This window comes from Lissotriton helveticus, chromosome 5_1, assembly GCF_964261635.1.
Source record: "Lissotriton helveticus chromosome 5_1, aLisHel1.1, whole genome shotgun sequence".
NCBI lineage: Eukaryota > Metazoa > Chordata > Amphibia > Caudata > Salamandridae > Lissotriton > Lissotriton helveticus.
In genome coordinates this window covers 18,631,094-18,652,383 of record NC_136065.1, presented here as the reverse complement: position 1 = coordinate 18,652,383, position 21,290 = coordinate 18,631,094, and the positions used below count along the sequence as shown (strand labels likewise).

General features: G+C 48.4%; 1 protein-coding gene across 2 annotated transcripts in view; it reads left to right on the top strand.

Moving 5' to 3' along the window:
* The first annotated feature begins 4,812 nt into the window (after window positions 1-4,812).
* The window catches only part of RXRB (retinoid X receptor beta), a 149,591-nt gene continuing 133,113 nt past the window's right edge, over window positions 4,813-21,290 (top strand). Inside the window, exon 1 of one of the 2 annotated variants that reach the window (XM_078641599.1) lies at window positions 4,813-5,077. In XM_078641599.1, coding sequence (XP_078497725.1) covers window positions 5,062-5,077 — 16 coding nt within the window. In that variant the 5' untranslated portion in view covers window positions 4,813-5,061. The remainder of the gene's footprint in view (window positions 5,078-21,290) is intronic. The other variant, XM_078641600.1, reaches the window with a different exon arrangement.

Here is a 21,290-nt window from a genome sequence, read left to right as displayed (position 1 = left end):
TTGGTAAGGGATCTCACCGCAAAGGATCCTGCCAGTAACTCCAGACAATTGATGTGCAGTTGCAACTCCTCCACTGACCATCTGCCCCCCAGACAGATTTCTCCACTACGGGCTCCACAGCCTAGTCTGCTGGCGTCCGACTCTACCACCAGGTCCGGTGTCGATTCGAAGATTGAATGCCCATTCCAGGCTGCCATGTGTTCGATCCACCATTGAAGCTCTCTCCTGGCTTCCTCCGTGAGGGAGATAATCCGTGATTAGGTAAGTCCCCTCCGTAGATGTTGAGCTGTTAGTCTCCGAAGGGCCCTGTAGTGTAGTGGACCCAGGAAAATGGCCTGTATCGAAGAGGATAGAAGACTCATGATCCTGGCCAATTTCCTCGCGAAATTCTGTCCCGCCGGAGAACTTGAGCGAGTTCCTTCCTTATCTTGTTCACCTTTACCACTGGCAAGCTCAGGGAGGCTGAGGTTGAATCTATGAGGAAGCCCAGGAAGACCATCTGCTTCGCTGGTCGCAGCTCCGACTTCCGTGCGTTGATGGCAAAACCCAGGTCCTGTAACAACGCAATAGCCATGTTCATGTTGTAGGAGAGATGTACCAAAGACTGATCCATGAAAAGGACATTGTCCAAGTAGATGATCATTAGTACTCCCCGCTCGCGGAGCATCTCCGCCACCGGGTGCAATAGCTTCGTGAAGCACCGAGGGGCGGAAGAGAGTTCGAATGGCAGGGCTTGAAACTCGAATACCTCTGTGTTTCCTGGCAAATTGAAGAAATCTCCTGTGAGGGGGGAAAATGGGAACTGTTAGGTACGCATCCTTCAGATCGGGTCTGACCATCCAGTTCCCCGGTAGAAGGATGTCTTGCAGTAAGTGTCTCCCCGCCATTTTGAAGTGGCGATAGACCAGCCACTCGTTGAATTCCCTCAAATTGATTACAGGTCTGAAACCTTCGTCTTTCTTCTGTACTAGAAACAGGTTACTGAGGAAACCGTTTGGATAAAGTACCGACCTGCAAATAGCTCCTTTTCTTAAGAGTTCCGAAATTTCTGATTCTATCAGGCTCTCCTCCTCTGCCGAAAACACCAGGGGCGCGGACACACCACCTGTGTGGGGGTCCCATAGAATTCTATGTGGAATCCCCTTACAGTCTGTAATACCCATGTGTCTGTCGTTATTTCTACCCAATTGTACGAGAAGAGAAGTAGCCTCCCCCCCAGATCTTGAGGGGAAGAAAGGGTAATCCATACCAGAGGGTCCTCAGGAGCATTGGCTTCTCCTGTTGCCTCGTCCTTTTCCTCTCCCGAAACATCTGCTGGGATAGAAGGTTCCTTGGCAGCCGTCGTTCAAGCCATTATTTCTCTGCTGACCTCTGTTGGAGGGGCCTTGCTGGTGGACGCGACCGGAGGAGCGACCCCTACCTCGTCCGGTCCCGGCAAAAAACGCGCCCTGGGAATATCTTTTTTATGGAGGCCTGCGCCTTATCCAGGGCTGAAAAAGTGGTCACAAATGTATTTAGCTCCTTAACAAAAGGCTCCCCGAAGACCATACCCTGAGCTATGGGCCCCGCCTCAGAGGTGGCCAAGTCCCCCAACTTAGGATCATTCTTAATAAGAAGGGACTGTTTCTTTCCGCTAATAGGGCACAATTTGCGTTGCCTAACAGGCAAATAGCGCATTGCGCCCAGCCAGCCACAATATATGTGGACAAAGGGAATCCTGACTCCTTGGAGCGCTCCGCCAATTGAATAATCTGGGTCAAGGGCCCTACCACGTCCAGGAGCTTCTCTTGAAAATTTCTCCAAGACCTATAAATTCCTTTCTTGGGATCCCTCATATACTTCGAGAAAAAAGTACAAAGTTTCTCGTCAATTTCTGGCGTTTGAGCCACCTTCCTGTTCAATAAGGGCTTGGGGCATTCTTCCCTCATCCTATTCCTGACTTCCCTTTCAAGGGGTTGACGGATTTTCCCCGCCACGTACTCTGCCACTTTGGCGTCAGGGATCCACTCTGCCGACCTAGGATGATAAATCTGGGTAGGCTCGAACATGTCCGAATGGACCCCGTCCCCAACCGGAGAGTGAGAGGAGCGGGACTCTGGACGCCGCTGGACGCCCCTAGTCCTTATCCTCATTGGAGGAGAAATCGTCCTCCGGTACATCCTCTCCCTCTAAGGGAAAACCGCCATTGGGGTCTGCATTAGTGACGACACCGTCACTATTTTCTCCGGGCCTCTCCTCCTCCCGGCAGAGTGCATGTTTTATCATTCACGCCCTCTTGTGGAAGGTTTCCGCAAGTCTATCAGATCCTTCCAAGTACCCCGTGTTACGCTTAACGGCCCTTTTTATTCCTCATCTGGAAGCTACTGGGACCAGCCACCACCAGGTCTGGGTCACTGAACACCCCCGGGATACATTTAGCTAACTGATCCACCTGATCCCTAAGAGGAGCCACGCCCTAGAAATAGCCTGAGAGAGGGCTTGATCCACTGCTGGAGGGAGCTGTTAGGGGGGGACATTCCTCCTCCACTTCCTGGTAGGAGGAGTAAAAATGGTCTTCTGAAGAAGACATGCAAGCAGAGGGTGTGAGCACAGAAAAACACCTAGGAAATCCTAAGGCAGCCCCCTCGCCGGTGCTCTGACAGCTGGGCTTTCCCCGAAGCTGTTGAACGAAACTGACGTGCAGTACCAATTCCAGCCACCAGGTGGCGCTGGACACTACCATGTACGCGTGGAGAAATCACCGCGTAGCCGTGTCAAACCGAGGCGAGGGTTGGTCGGGAATCAGGCGGACACAATAAGTGACCGGATTCCCAAACGTGTGTCAAGAACGGCGGGAGCGCTCGACGGAGCTGCCTCGCTTGGGTCAGACGCGCCTCACAGAATCTCATCGCATGCCGAGCGCACAGCATGAGACACTGCGAGGGAAGAACGCACTCGGGCGAAGAGCCTGCTGCAGGGGTATATTGACACAGTACCAAGCCGATATATAAAGAATGTGCACAATAAACCGCTATACAAACAAAAACAACGCCAGATTAAGCCAAGAATGTAAGGAATGCACTTAACTGACGAGCAGTGAAGAAAGAGGAAGCGGAAGGGACGTCATGATATTATATACTATGGACTGTGATCTGATTGGACTATGGTTGCCTTCGAGACTGCCCCCTCTATGGTTCATGGGCTGTGTAGTCTTTTGTTTAATGATTGTGTTGTTACTTTTTCTTTAAACTACGCAAATAAAGTGAGGAAAGATATGCATAATCCTCGCCTTCGTCCTGCCATAGAATCCACAAGTGGGTTTCCTTCACCATAGGGATAATACCAATGATGTGTCCTCTCAGTGTCAAGCTGGAAATCTATTCACTGACTCTCCTTGGTACGAGAAACCAAGCAGTCAAGCCTAACTGTCCTAGGCTGGCTCTGTATTGTTTGTCTTTGTCTGCTTTATAACAGTTTGATGCAGCCAGAGAGGCTGCGGGTTTCAGCTTATTATCCATACCTTATGGCTCACATGATCAGGCCTGATGGGCCAATGTATTCATAGACTGTGTTTAAATGTTGCACATCTTTTAAGGGCCATTTTAGACCATCACATTTTAGAAAAGCGTTCAGTTTCTGAATACAATATTTACATGAGCACAACAGTCTTATTCCGCTCACAAAAAAGTGTCACTCCAAGTGTCACACGTAAGGTATTGAAATGTTACACATAAACCATACATGAGACCCGATTCAGGTGAGAGACTACCGATTTTTCAAGCCAAAAATTGCTTTATTTTAGCTGTCTCCCGCCTGAAATTGCATTTTCTACAATAGAAGACAATAGGGAATTTTCTTTCTTCCTGTTTTTTAATTTTAAATCTCCCACGTCCCTGTCCTAAAATGTTGGCATGTATGCATAAACACACTGCATATATAGGGAATGTTACACATACACAAACCAACAACTTGGTAGCTATGCACAAGCAAACTGACAACTTGGCAGCTATGTGCAGCCTGCCCTCAGTTGAGAACTGCAGCTGCCTCCAGTCAGTGCCCTTCCATTTGAGGTACTTTACAGCAGTCTTGAGATCTTCTTAGAGTTTCTCGTTGCTCAAATGGGTGTAATTTCTGAGATTTATGTTTTCCTCGTCTTTATTGCTCGATTTTGCTCGGGAGAAAGTTGTTGCAGATAATTTAAGTAGGTAGTAGGACACGTCTTCAGGTTATTAAGATGGATTTATTAACCCCTTCGCTGCTGGCCCGTTTCCGCCGCTGTGCGGTAGGTAAACAAACGAACAGGGCGGGGCCATGACGAACCCCAGCCGTCATCAGCACACGAGCACCGCGGAGCATGACGGCTGGGGTTCGTCACCAGCATGCAAGGGGTTAAGTTACATAGAATGAGATAGCAGAGCAGTAAACCTCACAGCTGACCAGACCTTCAACTGCCAAGGCTGGAATCCTCACACACAACAAGATAGAACACTCTTAGGTAGTATGGGAGGCACAGACACTAAGAAAGGACTACAGACACCAAGTAGTCATGTTGAATGAAGTATACACATACAACAAAAGTGTTACTCATAATCGTTGAAATGCCACTCATAATTACACTGAAATTATAAAAATGTAACGCATGGCATATGAACCCTTGGCTTCTATGAACACAGTATTAAACGTGCGTGTAGGCCCTCGAGAGACTTCCTTGTACAACATGGATCACGTGTTCTGGTAGAAAAACATTCTATCCAGCCTTTTCCAAGATGGCGGCGGCCTCCGCAGGCCCTGCTCCGTTTTCTATGTTCATGCCGGCTGCCATCTATGCTAATCATAGAGGCAAGCAGGAAGTGCTAGGAAGAGTCCCGGCCGCGCGCTGCTCGATGGGATCGCTGGAGGTCCTCCCTCCGGCCGCGCGCGGTGCAGGCTGGGATCGCGGTGGCGGCTGCGGGCCCCGGCTGACGGAGCCCTGGGAGAGAGCGGCGGGACAGGAGGGCGGAGGACCCGGCGGCAGCCCGCACGGAGCGGCTCACACCGGGGAGGGGGGCACCCGGCACCAGCGAGCGACCCCGCCCCCCCGGGATGGGAGACAGCCGGGGTGAGCTGGGGCCGCGCGCGGGGCACTGTGGGAGCCGGGGGGAGGGGTGACGGAGCGCCAGGGTTAGCGCCCCCCCACACTCAACATATAGTGTCATGCATTGCGCCCCCCCCCTTGAGTCAAGCGGGGTGTAAGCCCCAAACACCCCCCACCCCTCCTGGGAGAATGACCCCCCCCCCCCCACTCAACATATAGTGTCATGCATTGAGGCCCCCTCTAGAGTCAAGCGGGGTGTAAGCCCCAGACACCCCTCCCGGGATAATGCCCCCCATTTGCAGGCACCCCGGGGGGGGGGCGGCTTATGACACCCCTTGTTTATTGTACCTTCCAGAGATAGCACCCTCCAGAACCTGTCACCCCTCCTCCCCAAGTATGTTTGTGTCCTTTTCAGTCATTGCCACTATCCCCCTCCCCCCCAGATAAGCCCTCCCGTGATCATGCAGGGCATATGATCTCCCGCACAGACCCTGCTCCCTCCACCCAACAGGTGCCCCCAGGCATTGGCATTGCCCAGGCAGGGCCTTTCCATCCACCCCAGGGTCTGCTCTTTCCATCCAGAGGCTATTTTGGTTCCAAACATTGACCTCTGACCCCTAGCCCTGCAGTGTGGGCTTTGTGCAGTGTGCAGTTCTCTTAGGATCACAGTGACCCTGTGGGACCTGCCCCAGGTACTCTACATGAACTGCACCCATCCCCTCAGACACTTCTGCCCATGTTTATGTTCAGGGTTGGTTCCAAACCTCGTCCTCTGACCCCGAGCCCTGCAGTGTGGGCTCTGTGGAGGGTGCAGATCTCTTAGGATCACAGTGACTCTGTGGGACCTGCACCAGGTACTCTACATGAACTGCACCCCTCCCCTCAGACACGTCTGCCCGTGTTTATGTTCAGCGTTGGTTCTTTGATTGCACCTACTCCAGTCACACACCCAGTGAACCTTTAAACCTGCACTTGCTTGGGTGCCTCAAGCGTTTTCTGCTGCTATTAACTACGCACTTTACAAACTCCGGGATCTGAAGCAGTCTGCTGCTGGCAGGTACACCCTGCTGCAGCATTGGAAGCGTTATTGAGCAATCTTAGACTTTCCACGTACTCTCTGGTTTCACAGGGGGGGGGGGAGACTTTAAAGACTTCTTTGATTGTCTCCAGTGGCCTTTTCTTACTGTGGTGGATTTAAGTGCAAACCCCAGTCATCATTGTTTGTCTTTCCTATTCATTGTTCTTTCAACTGCAGAGTGTCCTTGTGCCGGGTCTTGTGAATTTAACCCCATACAAACTCTTGAGACATGAGAAGTTTGAGTGTCTTGATATATGTTTTTTAAGCAAGACTTTAAGTCCTGTCTATTACTCTTGTATCCATGCCCATCTAGAATGACCACTTTGGAGTGTGAAGTGGCTACACTCCTCCTTGGTGACCAGTGGCCTGCTATTATTCAGTACTGTTGTCACTTAGGAAGTAATGCTGTAGTTTCTCAGCAGCCAGCAGTGCTTTGGTTCTTGCTATTATCAACAAAAGCAAAGTCTTGACGTATGTGCGTGAAAATGCTCTAACATTGTGGTGGGGGAAAGATAGTAATCCCTTGGTCCCATGGTGTGTGCTTGGTAACTGCCCATCGCCACTCTGTTGTCAGACCAAATTTCTATGATTGATGTCCGGGGTCGTAATAAAGGTCCATGTGGCGCACGAGACTCCCTTTGAACCTAAGGCCCTATAACCTTACTTGAGACGTGGGATATGCTGTAGCAGGGCCCTTTCGATTTATATTAGTTACTGGTAATCCCTACCTGGAATAACTGTGTATTTACTCCTGCCACTTTGAAATCTGTTATCACTACCTCTGAACTATATCGTCCATTTTCTATATCATCTATTGTATATTGTTGTAGTCCTTGTAAATGCTGCTCTCTGATGCCTTGGGGCCAAGTTATAAAACGCGAAGTATAAATTACAGTTGTCACAGTGCAAAAAAAGCTGCGACTGTCCTAGAGGTGGCATCTCTTTCCTGGAGGATACACAAACAGATCGTGAGATGCAGATTTCCCCATGTTTGAAACTCCTGTGGTAAAAAGCTCAATGATTGATAAGATGGGAAGATGTATTTGCACTTTGGGCACCTCATTTGATTTGTTACATATTTTAATAGATTGCCAGAAGTTTCTTGATATTCGAATTATGTTTTTAAGACCAATATATTTAGGAAATATGAGATTAAAGCTGGGGCCCAGGCTGTCATTTTGGTGACTGAAATGAACCATTTAGATATTGTCGTTTCTATTGGGAAATTTATGCAAATAGTGAAGGCACTTCTTCTTATCCTCTTTTTAAATTAGTTTTAGCAAAATAATTCACCCTGACTTAGTTAATGGAGGTTTTTTTTAATTGTACGTGTTTTAGTGTATTTAAGGATGTATAATTTTAGATGTATTTTAACAAATGTATGTAATGTTTGATGACCAACGGGCCAAATAAACGTAAATTAAAACTGAAAAGTGATACTCCTGTCACCCCTCCGTATCGATTACCAGCCCCATCAAGACCCCCACTTCTGATCTAGGCTTGGTCCCATGCAGTGTTCAGTCACACATCAAAACCCCACCACGTCTTACTAAACTTCAAGCCCTGAACGACATGTCATCGCCTCCAGTGTTTGGAACTATACTTATTCTATAACGAAATGTGGAAACACCTCTGCTCTGAATGGTTTCCAAAAAATGGAGGTGCACTCTTTCCCTCCCTAACCCCTCTCTATCCAAGTCCAGCACTGCACACCCTGAGTTGGTATAGGTTTTTGGCAATTACCCCAAGGCTACATTCTGCACCTCTAAACTCTTCCCTGTCCCACTGATAGCACTATTGAACATCTCGATGCAGTATGGAGCACTGTTACAAGGGACTACGTTCTTCTCCGCTGAACTGACCTGGGCGCAACATTATTAGCAGTATAGGAAGGACATGGTGGATTTTTCCAAGGGAACGTCTCTGTCCAAAGGATATTTTATCACACTGGCTGCTGTCCTTTCACAGTTGCACATTACCATAGGATATGTAGGTAGATTAAGGTCATAAGGGCCTTTGAGTGTTGTATTCTCGCACAGGGCACGTTCCTTAATGTCCTGTGAGGTCATCCGTATATTAAAGGTGCTTTATGTCCTAGTTGCTGCTTTCGAATCTGAAACTTGATGTTACGGACAAATCTGGTTCTTAGTCGATGCATTTATTCTCACTTACATATTCTTGGAGAGCCTGCAATATATATGCCACCTGTCTACTGCCATGGTTGATACATTCTAATTTGGCTTGCTCTGGATAGAAAATTGAATTTATTTGCCGATCAATAAGTGAATGGACAGTACACAGGCAACTGCAATGAGTTGTTTGCTTCCCTCTCATGAAAGTGGCTTTGGTGCCCTTTGTCATATTAGACAGAAGAGATACTGTGCTTTCACTATGTGCAGTGTTTTCACAAGCTATCTACTTTGCAAGTTAACAGTTGTGGTTTTGGATTCATGCATTGTCGATGCTAGAAATATTTTATTGTTGGGGAAAACTCAACGCAGAAGGAACCTCTGCCTAGTAACACGCCTGCTTTCACTAGGAGGGAAGATCCTTTGGGAGTTTGGTGAAAATAGCATTTGTAATCTGAGACGTTCTTTAAACAGCGCTGCTGGGTTAGTTTAGAAATCTTGGCAATCTCTTTGAATCCCAGTTGCAGACATATAATCTGGTCTTGAAGTTGTTGGCAACGTGCCTGTTTTTAACCCCCACCCTGTTACTTCTGCGCAAGTCAAATCGCATAAGGTCTCCAGGTTCTTTAGAATGCTTTCTCCTGATGGAGCTGGGGCTTCAGCCAGGTTGCTTCTCCTAGTATGGGATCCCGCGGTATGTTCTCATCACACACTAGTAGCTCAAGTTCCCATTCCAGACCCCATTGCTAGCTGCCATGGTGAATCTCATGACTTCTCTTTGTACGCAAGTAGTGTTTGCTTCCATTCTGGACCACATAGCTACTGCTCATACGTGAGTAGTTTTAGCTCGTGGCTTGTGCTTATGGTATGTGAATGGCACCATGTCACAGTCTGGATCCCATAACTTAGCTCATTGTATGAGTAGTTGTTGCTTCTATTCCTTATTCTGTTGCTGTGCTCATAGTAGCAATTTAGTAGTGTCAGCTTTCATTCAAGACCCCTCGTCTTGTGCTTCGTCATAGCGTCTATTGCTCTGCTCATTGTACCAGCTTCTATTCCAGAAACCATGTCTCGTATCTTAGCTGCTCTAGCTTTTGTTGATCTTCCCATTGTACCTTAGTACTGCCAGCTACCATTCCATAACCTGTCTTGTGTTCATACATGAGCTCATTGGCCCCTATCCATCCATTGCTATGCTCTCCATACGTGAGCTGCTCTTCAGATGTGATCAGCATTGGCTCCTAGTCAACTATGGCGTGTGGTTACCGTAGATGACTGCTAGCCTCGTACCTGTCTAGCCTCGTACCTGTATATACTGCTCACCATACATGAGCAGCTCATCACGTGAGAAGCAGCGTCGGATTCAATCATGGCTTGTGGTTATTGTACAAGAGCAGCTCTTCTAATGTGAACAACGTGGACTCCTGTTCTTCCTCCCATGACTTGACATCGCTGCACATGAGCACCCCCTGACGAGAGTAGTGTTGGCTCCAGTTCAGCCTTGGCTGTGGTTACTGTACATGATCGACTCTTCAGACGTGAGCAGAGTTGGCGCCTATTGATCCATGGCTTGTGATTAGCGTACGTGAGCACCTCCTGGCGTGAGTAGTGTTGGCTCCTATTCCGCCATGGCTTGTGGTTACTGTACCTGACAGTCTTCATACGTGAGCAGTGTTTGCTCCTATTCTTCCTTCGTGGCTTGTAATTACCATACTTGAGCACCACTAGCTTACACTCCGTATAGTGCTAATTTGCCAACTGTAGAGTAGCAGCACTTCACACATAAGCAGAGTTGGATCTTGTTCGATACTGGCTTGCAGTTACCGTGTTTCCCGTTCAGTCATGGCATGTGTTTACTGTACATGAGCACCTCCTCACATGTGAGCAGCATTGGCTCCTATTCATCCATGGCTTGTGGGTAGCATACATGGGTACCTCCTCACATGAGAGCAGCGTTGGCTCCTATTCATCCATGGCGTGTGGATAGTGTACATGGGTACCTCCTCACATGAGAGCAGCGTTGGCTCCTATTCATCCATGGCTTGTGGGTAGCATACATGGGTACCTCCTCACATGAGAGCAGCGTTGGCTCCTATTCATCCATGGCGTGTGGATAGTGTACATGGGCACTTCCTTTTATGTGAGCAGTGTTTGCTCCTATTCATCCATGGCTTGTGGTTTGCGTCCGTGAGCAGCGCGGCTCATATTCATCCATGACTTGTGGGTAGCATACATGGGTACCTCCTCACGTGTGAGCAGCGTTTGCTCCTATTCACCATGGCTTGTGGGTAGCAGCGCTCTTGGGCACCTCCTCAAATGTGAGCAGCGTTGGATCCTATTCACCATGGCTTGTGTGTAGCAGCGCTTATGGACACCTCATGTGTGAGCAGGGTTGGCTCCTGTTGATGAATGGCTTGTGGGTAGCGTACATGGGTACCTCCTCACATGTGCTATTCATCCATGGCTTGTGGTTAGCATACATGAGCAGCACGGCTCCTATTCATCCATGGCTTGTGGGTAGCGCTCATGAGTACCTCCTCACGTGTGAGCTGCGTTTGCTCCTATTCATCCATGGCTTGTGGATAGTGTACATGGGTACCTCCTCACGTGTGAGTGGCCTTGGCTCCTATTCGTTCAAGGCTTCTGGGTAGCATACATGAGCACTTTCTCACGTGTGACCAGTGTTGGCTATTGCTCATCCAACGCTTGTGGTTAGCGTACATGAGCAATGCCTCGTGAGCATCGTTGGCTCTTATGTACATGAGTAGCGTTGGTACCTATTCATCCATGGCTTGTTGGTAGTGTACTTAAGCACCTCCTCACATGTGAACATTGTTGGCTCCTGTTCATACATGGCTTGTGATTAGCATACATGAGCAGGTCTTTAGACAGGAGCAGCGTTGGTTGTTCTTCATCCTATGGCTTGTGGTCACTATATGTGAGTAGTTCCAGTTACCTCTCCATTACCAGATGCTTTGACTCCCTCCACCACATGCAGCTCTAGACCCCATTATAGATCCCGTGACTTATTGCACTCGAATAGTAGTAACTCGCATTCTAAATCCCATGGCTGGACTCATTTGCAAGTAGCACCAGAGACTGAACTGCAGCTAGTGGAGTGGTTCTGGGCACCACCTTCCACAGATCCCAAAAATGTGTATGCTCACACAGATCGGCTGAGCTTAGGAGGCAGCAGATTAGACCCAGGCTCCCTCATATTCTAAAAATAAGTCCACAGACCCATGAAGAAATGCTGCCTAAATCTCATTGTCTTATTGACTTTGGTTTATTTTCTTCCGCCTTTCAAATCATATGTAGCTGGTTGAGTCTTTTTGGAATTTGTAGAATTATAGCAACTTATCTTCTGAACCATTGAGAAGAAATCTTGATGTTGGGAGGGAGATTGTAACTCTGTTTTTCTTTTATATATTTAAATGTGTATAACTTTCTCCTAATTTCTCACATGCAAAGACATAAATGTGGCTCTGATACTAATGTTATTCTAGGGCCATATTTGGGGTAGCATGATGGACTTGGGTCATAAGTGCTAAATATACATGACCGTGTACACACGCCTACTGCGCTGTAAGTTGTAATGGTGTGACTGCAGGTCACTAGGATGTCGTCCCTGGAGATCCTTCTACTAAACAGCTGTCACCAAGGTCTTATGGAATTTGTTGCGTTTGGACTTCAGATGCTTATTTCTTCAATATGTGCAGATTGGATCTGAAAGCTAAGGAAGGTTGTCTCACTGATGGAGATGTGACTTGTGTGTTTCTTTAGGTCAAAGGTTGCATCCTGGTACTGCACATGGGCTTCTAGAAATAGACCACAGGCAGGTGCACAACCTTTAGGAGCACTTGGTTCCAGGCACTCTCCTCTATTGACTGCTTTAGTTCTCAACACATGATGAAGGGATGGACTTGTGCTAAAGAAGCCCAGCTTTTGCCCTTGGTAGATTGTCCTGAAGCTATGCTTACTGTCAGTTTTATGGTGAAGCATTTCGCTTTGTCCCAATAGTATGCTGTGAGGTTTAATTTGTTTGTTGTCTTTTGCGAAGACTGTCCTCTTTCTCTTTCTGCTGAGTGCACCTTGCTTGCGGCTTTTCTGAGCCTCCATTTGCATGTGCTGGCGTGAAGGGACGCCACTGTCATCGGTGCACTGAGCACACTGCCCTCAGTCCTTGGCACCGTAGCCACACGACTGGTTCATGTAGAACGTACTTACAAATGCCCTCATCCCCCAAAGCTATTCTGAGTTTCTAACTGTGGAAGAGATGTTTGGTCTTCAGTCCTTAGTCAGCTGGCTCCTTAGTGGGACCAGTTCCTGGCTGTACTGTACAGAGAGATGCACCTGATACCCTCACTTTATTTTACAGGACCATTAGCAACACACGTTAACTTCAACTATTACGCAAAAGTTATTCAGCTGCAGCCAGTGTTAAAAATAGCTTTGGTTATTGAACATAAACAAGATGCGAAAAGCCTCAGTGAATGCACGTGGGGCATCCTAAGTCTTGCATGTTCAGTATGTATCATGTGCGGTATGCATCATGTCACTGCTTCAAGAGGACTTTCAACAATTCACCTGGAGGTTTGACTTGCACGCTAGAAGTTTTCCCCTGTTCCTTGTATGTTTTCATGGTGGGTCTTAGCGATGATTCAATATTGAGATAACGGTCTGAAACAACCCCTGGACTTGTGTGGTGCATTTGCCAGTCAATGCTGCTTCTGCCCAACACATCTATGGTATCTTTTTGTGATGTTCTCGCAAATGTGATGGGCTTTAGTAAGTCATCATTTGTTAGTTGGACGTTTTGAATTTTCTGATTCCAGTTTTGGGGCTTTGGCAGCATTCTCATTTCTGACACGACCTTCTGGTACTTACCTGTTTAAGATCAATAATCTGTGTTGTCTCATATAGTTTGAAACCATTGAACAATTTATGCATTTTGTACATCGTTCAATCAGTGTTCGATGTTCAATTGATTTTTTTTCAGCAAACTCTCTCCCTTCCCCTTAAAATGCTGCACCTATTTGTAACTTTAAAACACAAAGCCATAAATGAGTGATGTTCGTTCTCTGGCATTATGTTCGTCTGTACTCGGCATTTCTTTGTCCTAGTTGTCGGTGGTTGACACGTCTCCAGAAACCTTACCCAGCCTTGTTGGGAAATAGGTGCTTTAGAGAAGCAAGTGTATGTCTCAGAGTAACTGGTGTTATCTGCTGCCAACTCTCTGAACAACTTTGTATTGGCTGTCTGTTTCTACAAGGTCCAAGTGGCCCAACATCAGAATGAGCAGAAACTCCATGCAGGCTTCATGTAGCTAACTGCTCGATGTCCTTTCTCTTCTAATCTCTTTTTGGTCCCCTGGGGCCTCTGAGGACACCTGAGGTACTTTTTTGGACAAAAAGGAGAAACCTTGATCCTGTCAGCAAGAGGCTTGTACTTGAGTGAGGGGAAAAAAAAGTTCCTTCCTTGTCTTACCCGAAGCAAGTCGACATTGCGTTTTTTATATTTTTTTAAGTTTTAAATTGTCAAAACTAATCTTTCAGTCCACCTTCCGTTTTGATAATGAAAGGGAATGGGAGATTTAGAAAAGGTGGCATTTTCTTTTTGGTCCTCAGCAGTGATCACTTGCTAATTATGAAATCATGAGCCGAGGGCCGACTGCTAGTGGTCAGCTTATGGGATGTGGGCCTTGATTGCTTTCTTGATGTTTTTGAGGTCCTAGGACATGGTAGCTTACTTTGCTGCTTGTGAGGTCCTGGAAGATGATCACTTACTTGCTGCTTGTGAGGTTATGAGGTGGGGGATCGCTTGCTGCTTGTGAGGTTCTGGGGCATGGATCATGATCACTTACTTGTTTGTGAGGTCGTGGGACGTGAGTGATTGGTCCTGTTGAGATTCTGGGATTGCTTGCTGCTTGTGAGGTAATGAGTTGGGTGTTTGCTTGCAGCTTTTGAGTTCCTGTGGAAGTGATTACTTACTTTATGCTTGTAAGTTCCTGGAATGGAGATCGCTTGCTCCCTGTGAAGTAATTGTGTTGATTCCTCGAGCTGTGATCATGGATTTGCGGTTTGTAGAAGTATGAGTGTGCAATAGCATATTGCTGGTGGTGTCATAGAGTGATGACACTATTGATGGAGCCATGTCATACTTATGCGCTAAAACATCCCTTCGGTCATATACTCAATTTGAGCCTGCAGAGGGCAAGAGATCTCTCCCTTGACCTGTGAAGCCACTGTCTAGCGAGCATGGCAGACTGGTTCAGATCTTAGCTGAGACACACACAAGCCTGTGTTTGGGGTACTTTTTAACCCATAATCGAGCACAGAGGCTTGCATTGCCACCCTTTTATAATTTCCGGTCGACGATCTAAGCTTACAGTAAATCATGCTGTTCTGTTCCTCTGTTTCTGAGAGTGGAATGGTGTTACCTCAACATTAGAATGGTCTATAAAGTGTTGTTGTTGGAAGTGAAGGCTTCGTGTCACATGCATACGCTGCTGTTTGTGGTGATTGCTCAGCAGAGGGTTGCATGGTGCGTGTGGGCTGTCTGTCTGAACTCGTGTCTCCTCTCTGGTGACTGAATGAGTATATAATTGCTGCGTCGGATGCTGAACATTCCCATCTTTTTCCATTTTAAGTTGAGGGTGTTCTGGCATAGAAGATTTCACCCCCTACCACGCCACCCAAAGCCAGATTATTTCAACACTGCAAACCATGTTTGGCTTCTAGCCTAATTCTGTTTGCCGTTGGGCTCACTTCACTACTCCTGAGACACCATTGCCCTAGTTTTGCCCTAGTCAGTGTACCTTTACAGCTTCTATTCCCCCCCCCCTTTCTGTATGTACCTACCTAGGATCTGCTGCCCTGTGTTTTCACCACCCATATCAACACCTCTTTTGGTTCCCTTCTCATCTGCCCACCATACGCCTACTTTTTAGTCTTCCCTCTCTGGTTTCCAACTTCACTTGCATCACTGACACTGTGCACACTTTTGTCTCTTCACCATGGGACTGAGGTGCTGCCAGCATTCAATCTAACCACAGTGATGTTACGCCCTTGATGCCTACTAACACATCTATGTGGCTTTTGCTCTGATCTGAAGCGGTTGGTACCCTCTCATGCACCTGGCTTGGGCCAGCTCTCTTGTCTGATGCTACCTTCTGGCTTTCGTCTAGTCTCTCCTTTTGCACACAGCCCCCTACCAGGGGTTTGCTGGATTGTTGTTGGCCCTTGATTGCCCCCCCCTCTTCTCTCTGCTTGTACACATACTTTCTTGGCACTGGTTCACCTTCACCGTACACCTAGCATGTGTGTGGGTTGTTGCAGTGCCCTTGTACCTGCCTAAAACCGGTCCCCCGGCTGAGAGTTACTGCGTTGCCATTGTCCCTGCGGGGCACAGTCCGACAGAGTTGTTGCAGTACCCTTGTGGCTGCATTACATCACCAGTTTGTCTGAGAGTTGTTGCATTGCCCTTGTCACTGCCTGGTAACGGTTCATCTGGCTGAGTGTTGTTGCGTTGCCATTATTCCTGCCGGGCATAGTCTTCCTTCTGTCTGAGAGTTCTTGCGTTGCCCTTCTCGCTGCCTGGTAACACTTCACCTGGCTGAGAGTTCTTGCATTGCCTTTGTCCCTACCTGGTGATGGTTTCCCTGTCGGAGAGGTGTTGCGTTGCCCTTCTCCCTGTCTGGTAACGGTTCACCTGGCTGAGAGTTGTTGCGTTGCCCTTCTCGCTGCCTGGTAACACTTCACCTGGCTGAGAGTTCTTGCATTGCCTTTGTCCCTGCCTGGTGATGGTTCCCCTGTCGGAGAGTTGTTGCGTTGCCCTTCTCCCTGCCTGGTAACGGTTTACCTGGCTGAGAGTTCTTGCATTGCCTTTGTCCCTGCCTGATGATGGTTCCCCTGTCGGAGAGTTGTTGCGTTGCCCGTCTCGCTGCCTGGTAACGGTTCACCTGGCTGAGAGTTCTTGCATTGCCTTTGTCCCTGCCTGGTGATGGTTCCCCTGTCGGAGAGTTGTTGCGTTGCCCTTCTCCCTGCCTGGTAACGGTTCACCTGGCTGAGAGTTGTTGCATTGCCCTTATCACTGCCTGGTAACGGTTCACCTGGCTGAGAGTTGTTGCAATGCCCTTGTCACTGCCTGGTAACGGTTCGCCTGGCTGAGAGTTGTTGCGTTGCCCTTGTCACTGCCTGGTAACGGTTCGCCTGGCTGAGAGTTGTTGCGTTGCCCTCGTCACTGCCTGGTAACGGTCCACCTTGCTGAGAGTTGTTGCATTGCCCTCGTCACTGCCTGGTAACGGTTCACCTGGCTGAGAGTTGTTGCATTGCCCTTGTCACTGCCTGGTAACGGTTCACCTGGCTGAGAGTGGTTGCCTTGTCACTGCCTGGTAACGGTTCACCTGGCTGAGAGTTGTTGCATTGCCCTTGTCACTGCCTGGTAACGGTTCACCTGGCTGAGAGTGGTTGCCTTATCACTGCCTGGTAACGGTTCACCTGGCTGAGAGTTGTTGCAATGCCCTTGTCACTGCCTGGTAACGGTTCACCTGGCTGAGAGTTGTTGCGTTGCCCTTGTCACTGCCTGGTAACGGTTCACCTGGCTGAGAGTTGTTGCAATGCCCTTGTCACTGCCTGGTAACGGTTCACCTGGCTGAGAGTTGTTGCGTTGCCCTTGTCACTGCCTGGTAACGGTTCGCCTGGCTGAGAGTTGTTGCGTTGCCCTCGTCACTGCCTGGTAACGGTTCACCTTGCTGAGAGTTGTTGCATTGCCCTCGTCACTGCCTGGTAACGGTTCACCTGGCTGAGAGTTGTTGCATTGCCCTTGTCACTGCCTGGTAACGGTTCACCTGGCTGAGAGTGGTTGCCTTGTCACTGCCTGGTAACGGTTCACCTGGCTGAGAGTTGTTGCATTGCCCTTGTCACTGCCTGGTAACGGTTCACCTGGCTGAGAGTTGTTGCGTTGCCCTCGTCACTGCCTGGTAACGGTTCACCTGGCTGAGAGTTGTAATGTCTTTGTGGTTGTATTACACCGCGCATCCTGTCTCAGGGTTGTTGCATGGCCCTTCTCACTGCCTGTAACCGGGTCCCCTGACTGACGGTTGTTGCAGTGCCCATGTCCCGGCCTGGCCAGGTTCACCTGGCAGAGTTGTTGCATTGCCTTGCCCTTTGGTTGGCTACCCTGTCTGCTCTCTGCGTGGACTCACACCTGGCTTGGACTGGCTCCCCTGTCTGCACTCCTCTCCCTTCCTTCCCACACATGCCCTGTCTGTGTGAGGGTTCTTGCGGTGCCTTTGCACCTGCATGGAACCGCCCCCCTGGGCTAAGTATTGTTGCAGTTGCTGCAGTGCCCTGCCTGCCCTCTCCAGTTTAAGGGTTGTTGCAGTGCCCATGACTTGGTCAGACCCCTTGCCCCACCACCCATCTGAAGGTTGTTGAATGCCCAGGACTTGTTCCCCACCCTCCCGCCCCCCCCCCATCCCAGCTCGTGACGGGTGTTGCAGGGCTCCAGCTTGACTCTTCAATGGTTGTTGCAGTGCCATGGGGTGGCTGTGGCCTGTGCAGCTATTTCCTGATTCCAGTTCACATTTCTGGTCGGACCAGTGTGTTTTGTTGATCTTTGGAACCACAGGTCGAACAGGTTGTTTAAGCCCTGCTCGGCCGTGGCATTCTTGCGTGGAGCTGCAGGGGGCCTGGAGGGTGCGGGGAAGGCTGGTGCTAGAGCTGCCTGTGGACCGGTTGGGCAGGTGCTGAGCGATAGTACTGCTTCTCTCATGGCAGGGTGAGGGAAGCTCTGCATGAGGCCTTGTGCACTTGGCATTCACAGGCACTCGTGTGCCAGGGCCCAGGCGTGAATGAATGCATCAATTAAGATGAGCATGTGTTAGTAAAATATTATGAAAACATGTTTAATTTCTCCTCAGTTATTTGCTGCTTGTGTATGGAAATATTTTTTGGGTCCTCAAAGTAATCTTTTTGTTATTACGCATGGTCCCCGGCTCATTGTAGCTGAAAAAGATTATGCGCTCTTCCTTGTAAAGCGCTCTGTTGCGCAGTCTGCACCATATAGAACTCTTAAAATAAAAAGAAATAAAGAATTTGACAAAAGTGGGTAAAGCACTCTTAGCGGTTTATCTATGAATCTTTTCACTGGTGGATTAACCCCTTGCAAGCGGCTGCAATTCTGCGCCTGTGCGGCAAAATTGCAAGTGGGCGGGTTCATGACGGCCCCCAGCCGTCATCAGCACACGAGCACCGCGGTGCATGACGGACGGGGGCCGTCATCAGCATGCAAGGGGTTAAGTACTCTTTGCTAGGTGTGTGTGGACCTATTACTGCAGTGGATAAGAGACACTGGTACGTATGCATAGACCAATTTCACTGATGTATAAAGTACACTTAATGCATATCTGTGGTCCTTTACTCTAGTGGATAAAGTACTCTTAGTTGTGTATATGGCTCCATTACACGGGTGGATAAGGTACTGTCAGTTGTGTATGTATGGGTCCCTTAGGCTGTTGGATAAAGTACTTTTAGCTGTGTATCTGGAGGTCCTTACTCTGGTGGGTAAGCACACTCCTAAAGCACCCAGCTGCATATCTGTGAAGCCTTTAATTTGCATATATATTAATCTTGGCTGTAGATCTGTGACTCCATTTCACTGGTGGATAAGGTAGCCGTAGCGGTCTACCTGTAGACTTCTTACACTGGCGGATAATGTACTCGTAGCTGTGTATCTGTGCCCCATTTCACTAGTGAATAAAGTGCTTTTAGCCTAGTTCTGTTTCCCTTTTTGCTGGCGGATAAACTACTCGTAGCTGCGTATCTGTGCCCCATTTTGCTGGTGGATAGGGTACCCATAGCTGTGTATCCGTAGACATCTTACATTGTGGACAAAGCACTCTTAGCTGAGTGTCTGTGACCTCATTTCACTGGTGGGTAAAGTACTCTTAGCTGCGTGTCTGTGGCTCCCTTGCGCTTGCGTAAAAAGTACTCCTTGATGACTGTCTGGGGACACATTACTCTGAAGGATAACGTTTGTGTAGCTTTCTCTCTTTGGATCTGTATCCATGTCTATATGTCATGCTTAACGATATCCGTCTGGTGGGTAAAGATCATAGATCTGTTGATAAATGGCACTGGACATGTGATTTGCTGTATATTTGTTCTCAACAGCAGTTTGTAAAGTGTGCCTATTTGTGTATCTATAGCTCCATCACACTTGTGGCAAAGTACTTCAGTCTGTTACTGTAGATCAGCCCCTTGCACCACTGAGGTGCAGTATGTCTTGCTGTCTGCGTAGACATGTCTCTTGCACGACAGTATGTTTAGTTGCGTCTGTATACTGGTCGCTTGCATCACTGGGGTACAATATGTCTAGCTGTGCCTGTATACCCGTCTCTTGCATCACTGGGGCACTGTATGTCTAGTTGTGTCTGTAGACTGTCTCTTGCACCACTGGGGCTCAACATGCTTAGCTGTGTCTGTAGTTCTCTCTTGCATCACTGAGCTACCGTATCTCTAGCTGTCTAGTCTGTCTAGCAGTGTCCATAGATCTCTTGCACCACTGGGGTACAGTAGGTCTAGTTGTGTCTGTAGACCTGACTCTGCGGTACGGTAAACCAAGCTGTCCATAGATATGAGTTTTACACTGGTGTGTACAATACGCCTAGCTATGTCTGTAGGTCTGTTTATTAGCCCACTGGGGTACAGTATGTCTAGCTGTGCCTGTACGTCTGTTGGTCCACTGGGGTACAGTACGTCTAGCTATGTCTTTAGGTCTGTTTATTGGCCCACCGGGGTACAGTACGTCTAGCTATGTCTTTAGGTCTGTTTATTGGCCCACCGGGGTACAGTACGTCTAGCTATGTCCGTAGGTCTGTTTATTGGCCCACTGGGGTACAGTACGTCTAGCTGTGTCTGTAGGTTTGTTTATTAGCCCACTGGGGTACAGTATGTCTAGCTGTGCCTGTACGTCTGTTGGTCCTCTGGGGTACAGTACGTCTAGCTATGTCTTTAGGTCTGTTTATTGGTCCACCGGGGTACAGTACGTCTAGCTATGTCTGTAGGTCTGTTTATTGGTCCACTGGGGTATAGTACGTCTAGCTGTGTCTGTACGTCTGTTGGTCCTCTGGGGTACAGTACGTCTAGCTATGTCTGTACATCGGTTGGTCCATTGGGGTACAGTAAGCCTACCTGTGTCTGTATGTCTATTGGTACACAGGGGTACAGTACGTCTAGGTGTCTGTAGCTCTGTCTATTGGTCCACTGGGGTACAGTATGTCTAGCTGTGCCTGTACGTCTGTTGGTCCACTGGGGTACAGTACGTCTAGCTATGTCTTTAGGTCTGTTTATTGGCCCACCGGGGTACAGTACGTCTAGCTATGTCTTTAGGTCTGTTTATTGGCCCACCGGGGTACAGTACGTCTAGCTATGTCCGTAGGTCTGTTTATTGGCCCACTGGGGTACAGTACGTCTAGCTGTGTCGTTAGATCTGTTTATTGGCCCACCGGGGTACAGTACGTCTAGCTATGTCTTTAGGTCTGTTTATTGGCCCACCGGGGTACAGTACGTCTAGCTATGTCCGTAGGTCTGTTTATTGGCCCACTGGGGTACAGTACGTCTAGCTGTGTCTGTAGGTTTGTTTATTAGCCCACTGGGGTACAGTATGTCTAGCTGTGCCTGTACGTCTGTTGGTCAACTGGGGTACAGTACGTCTAGCTATGTCTTTAGGTCTGTTTATTGGCCCACCGGGGTACAGTACGTCTAGCTATGTCTTTAGGTCTGTTTATTGGCCCACCGGGGTACAGTACGTCTAGCTATGTCCGTAGGTCTGTTTATTGGCCCACTGGGGTACAGTACGTCTAGCTGTGTCGTTAGATCTGTTTATTGGCCCACCGGGGTACAGTACGTCTAGCTATGTCTTTAGGTCTGTTTATTGGCCCACCGGGGTACAGTACGTCTAGCTATGTCCGTAGGTCTGTTTATTGGCCCACCGGGGTACAGTACGTCTAGCTATGTCCGTAGGTCTG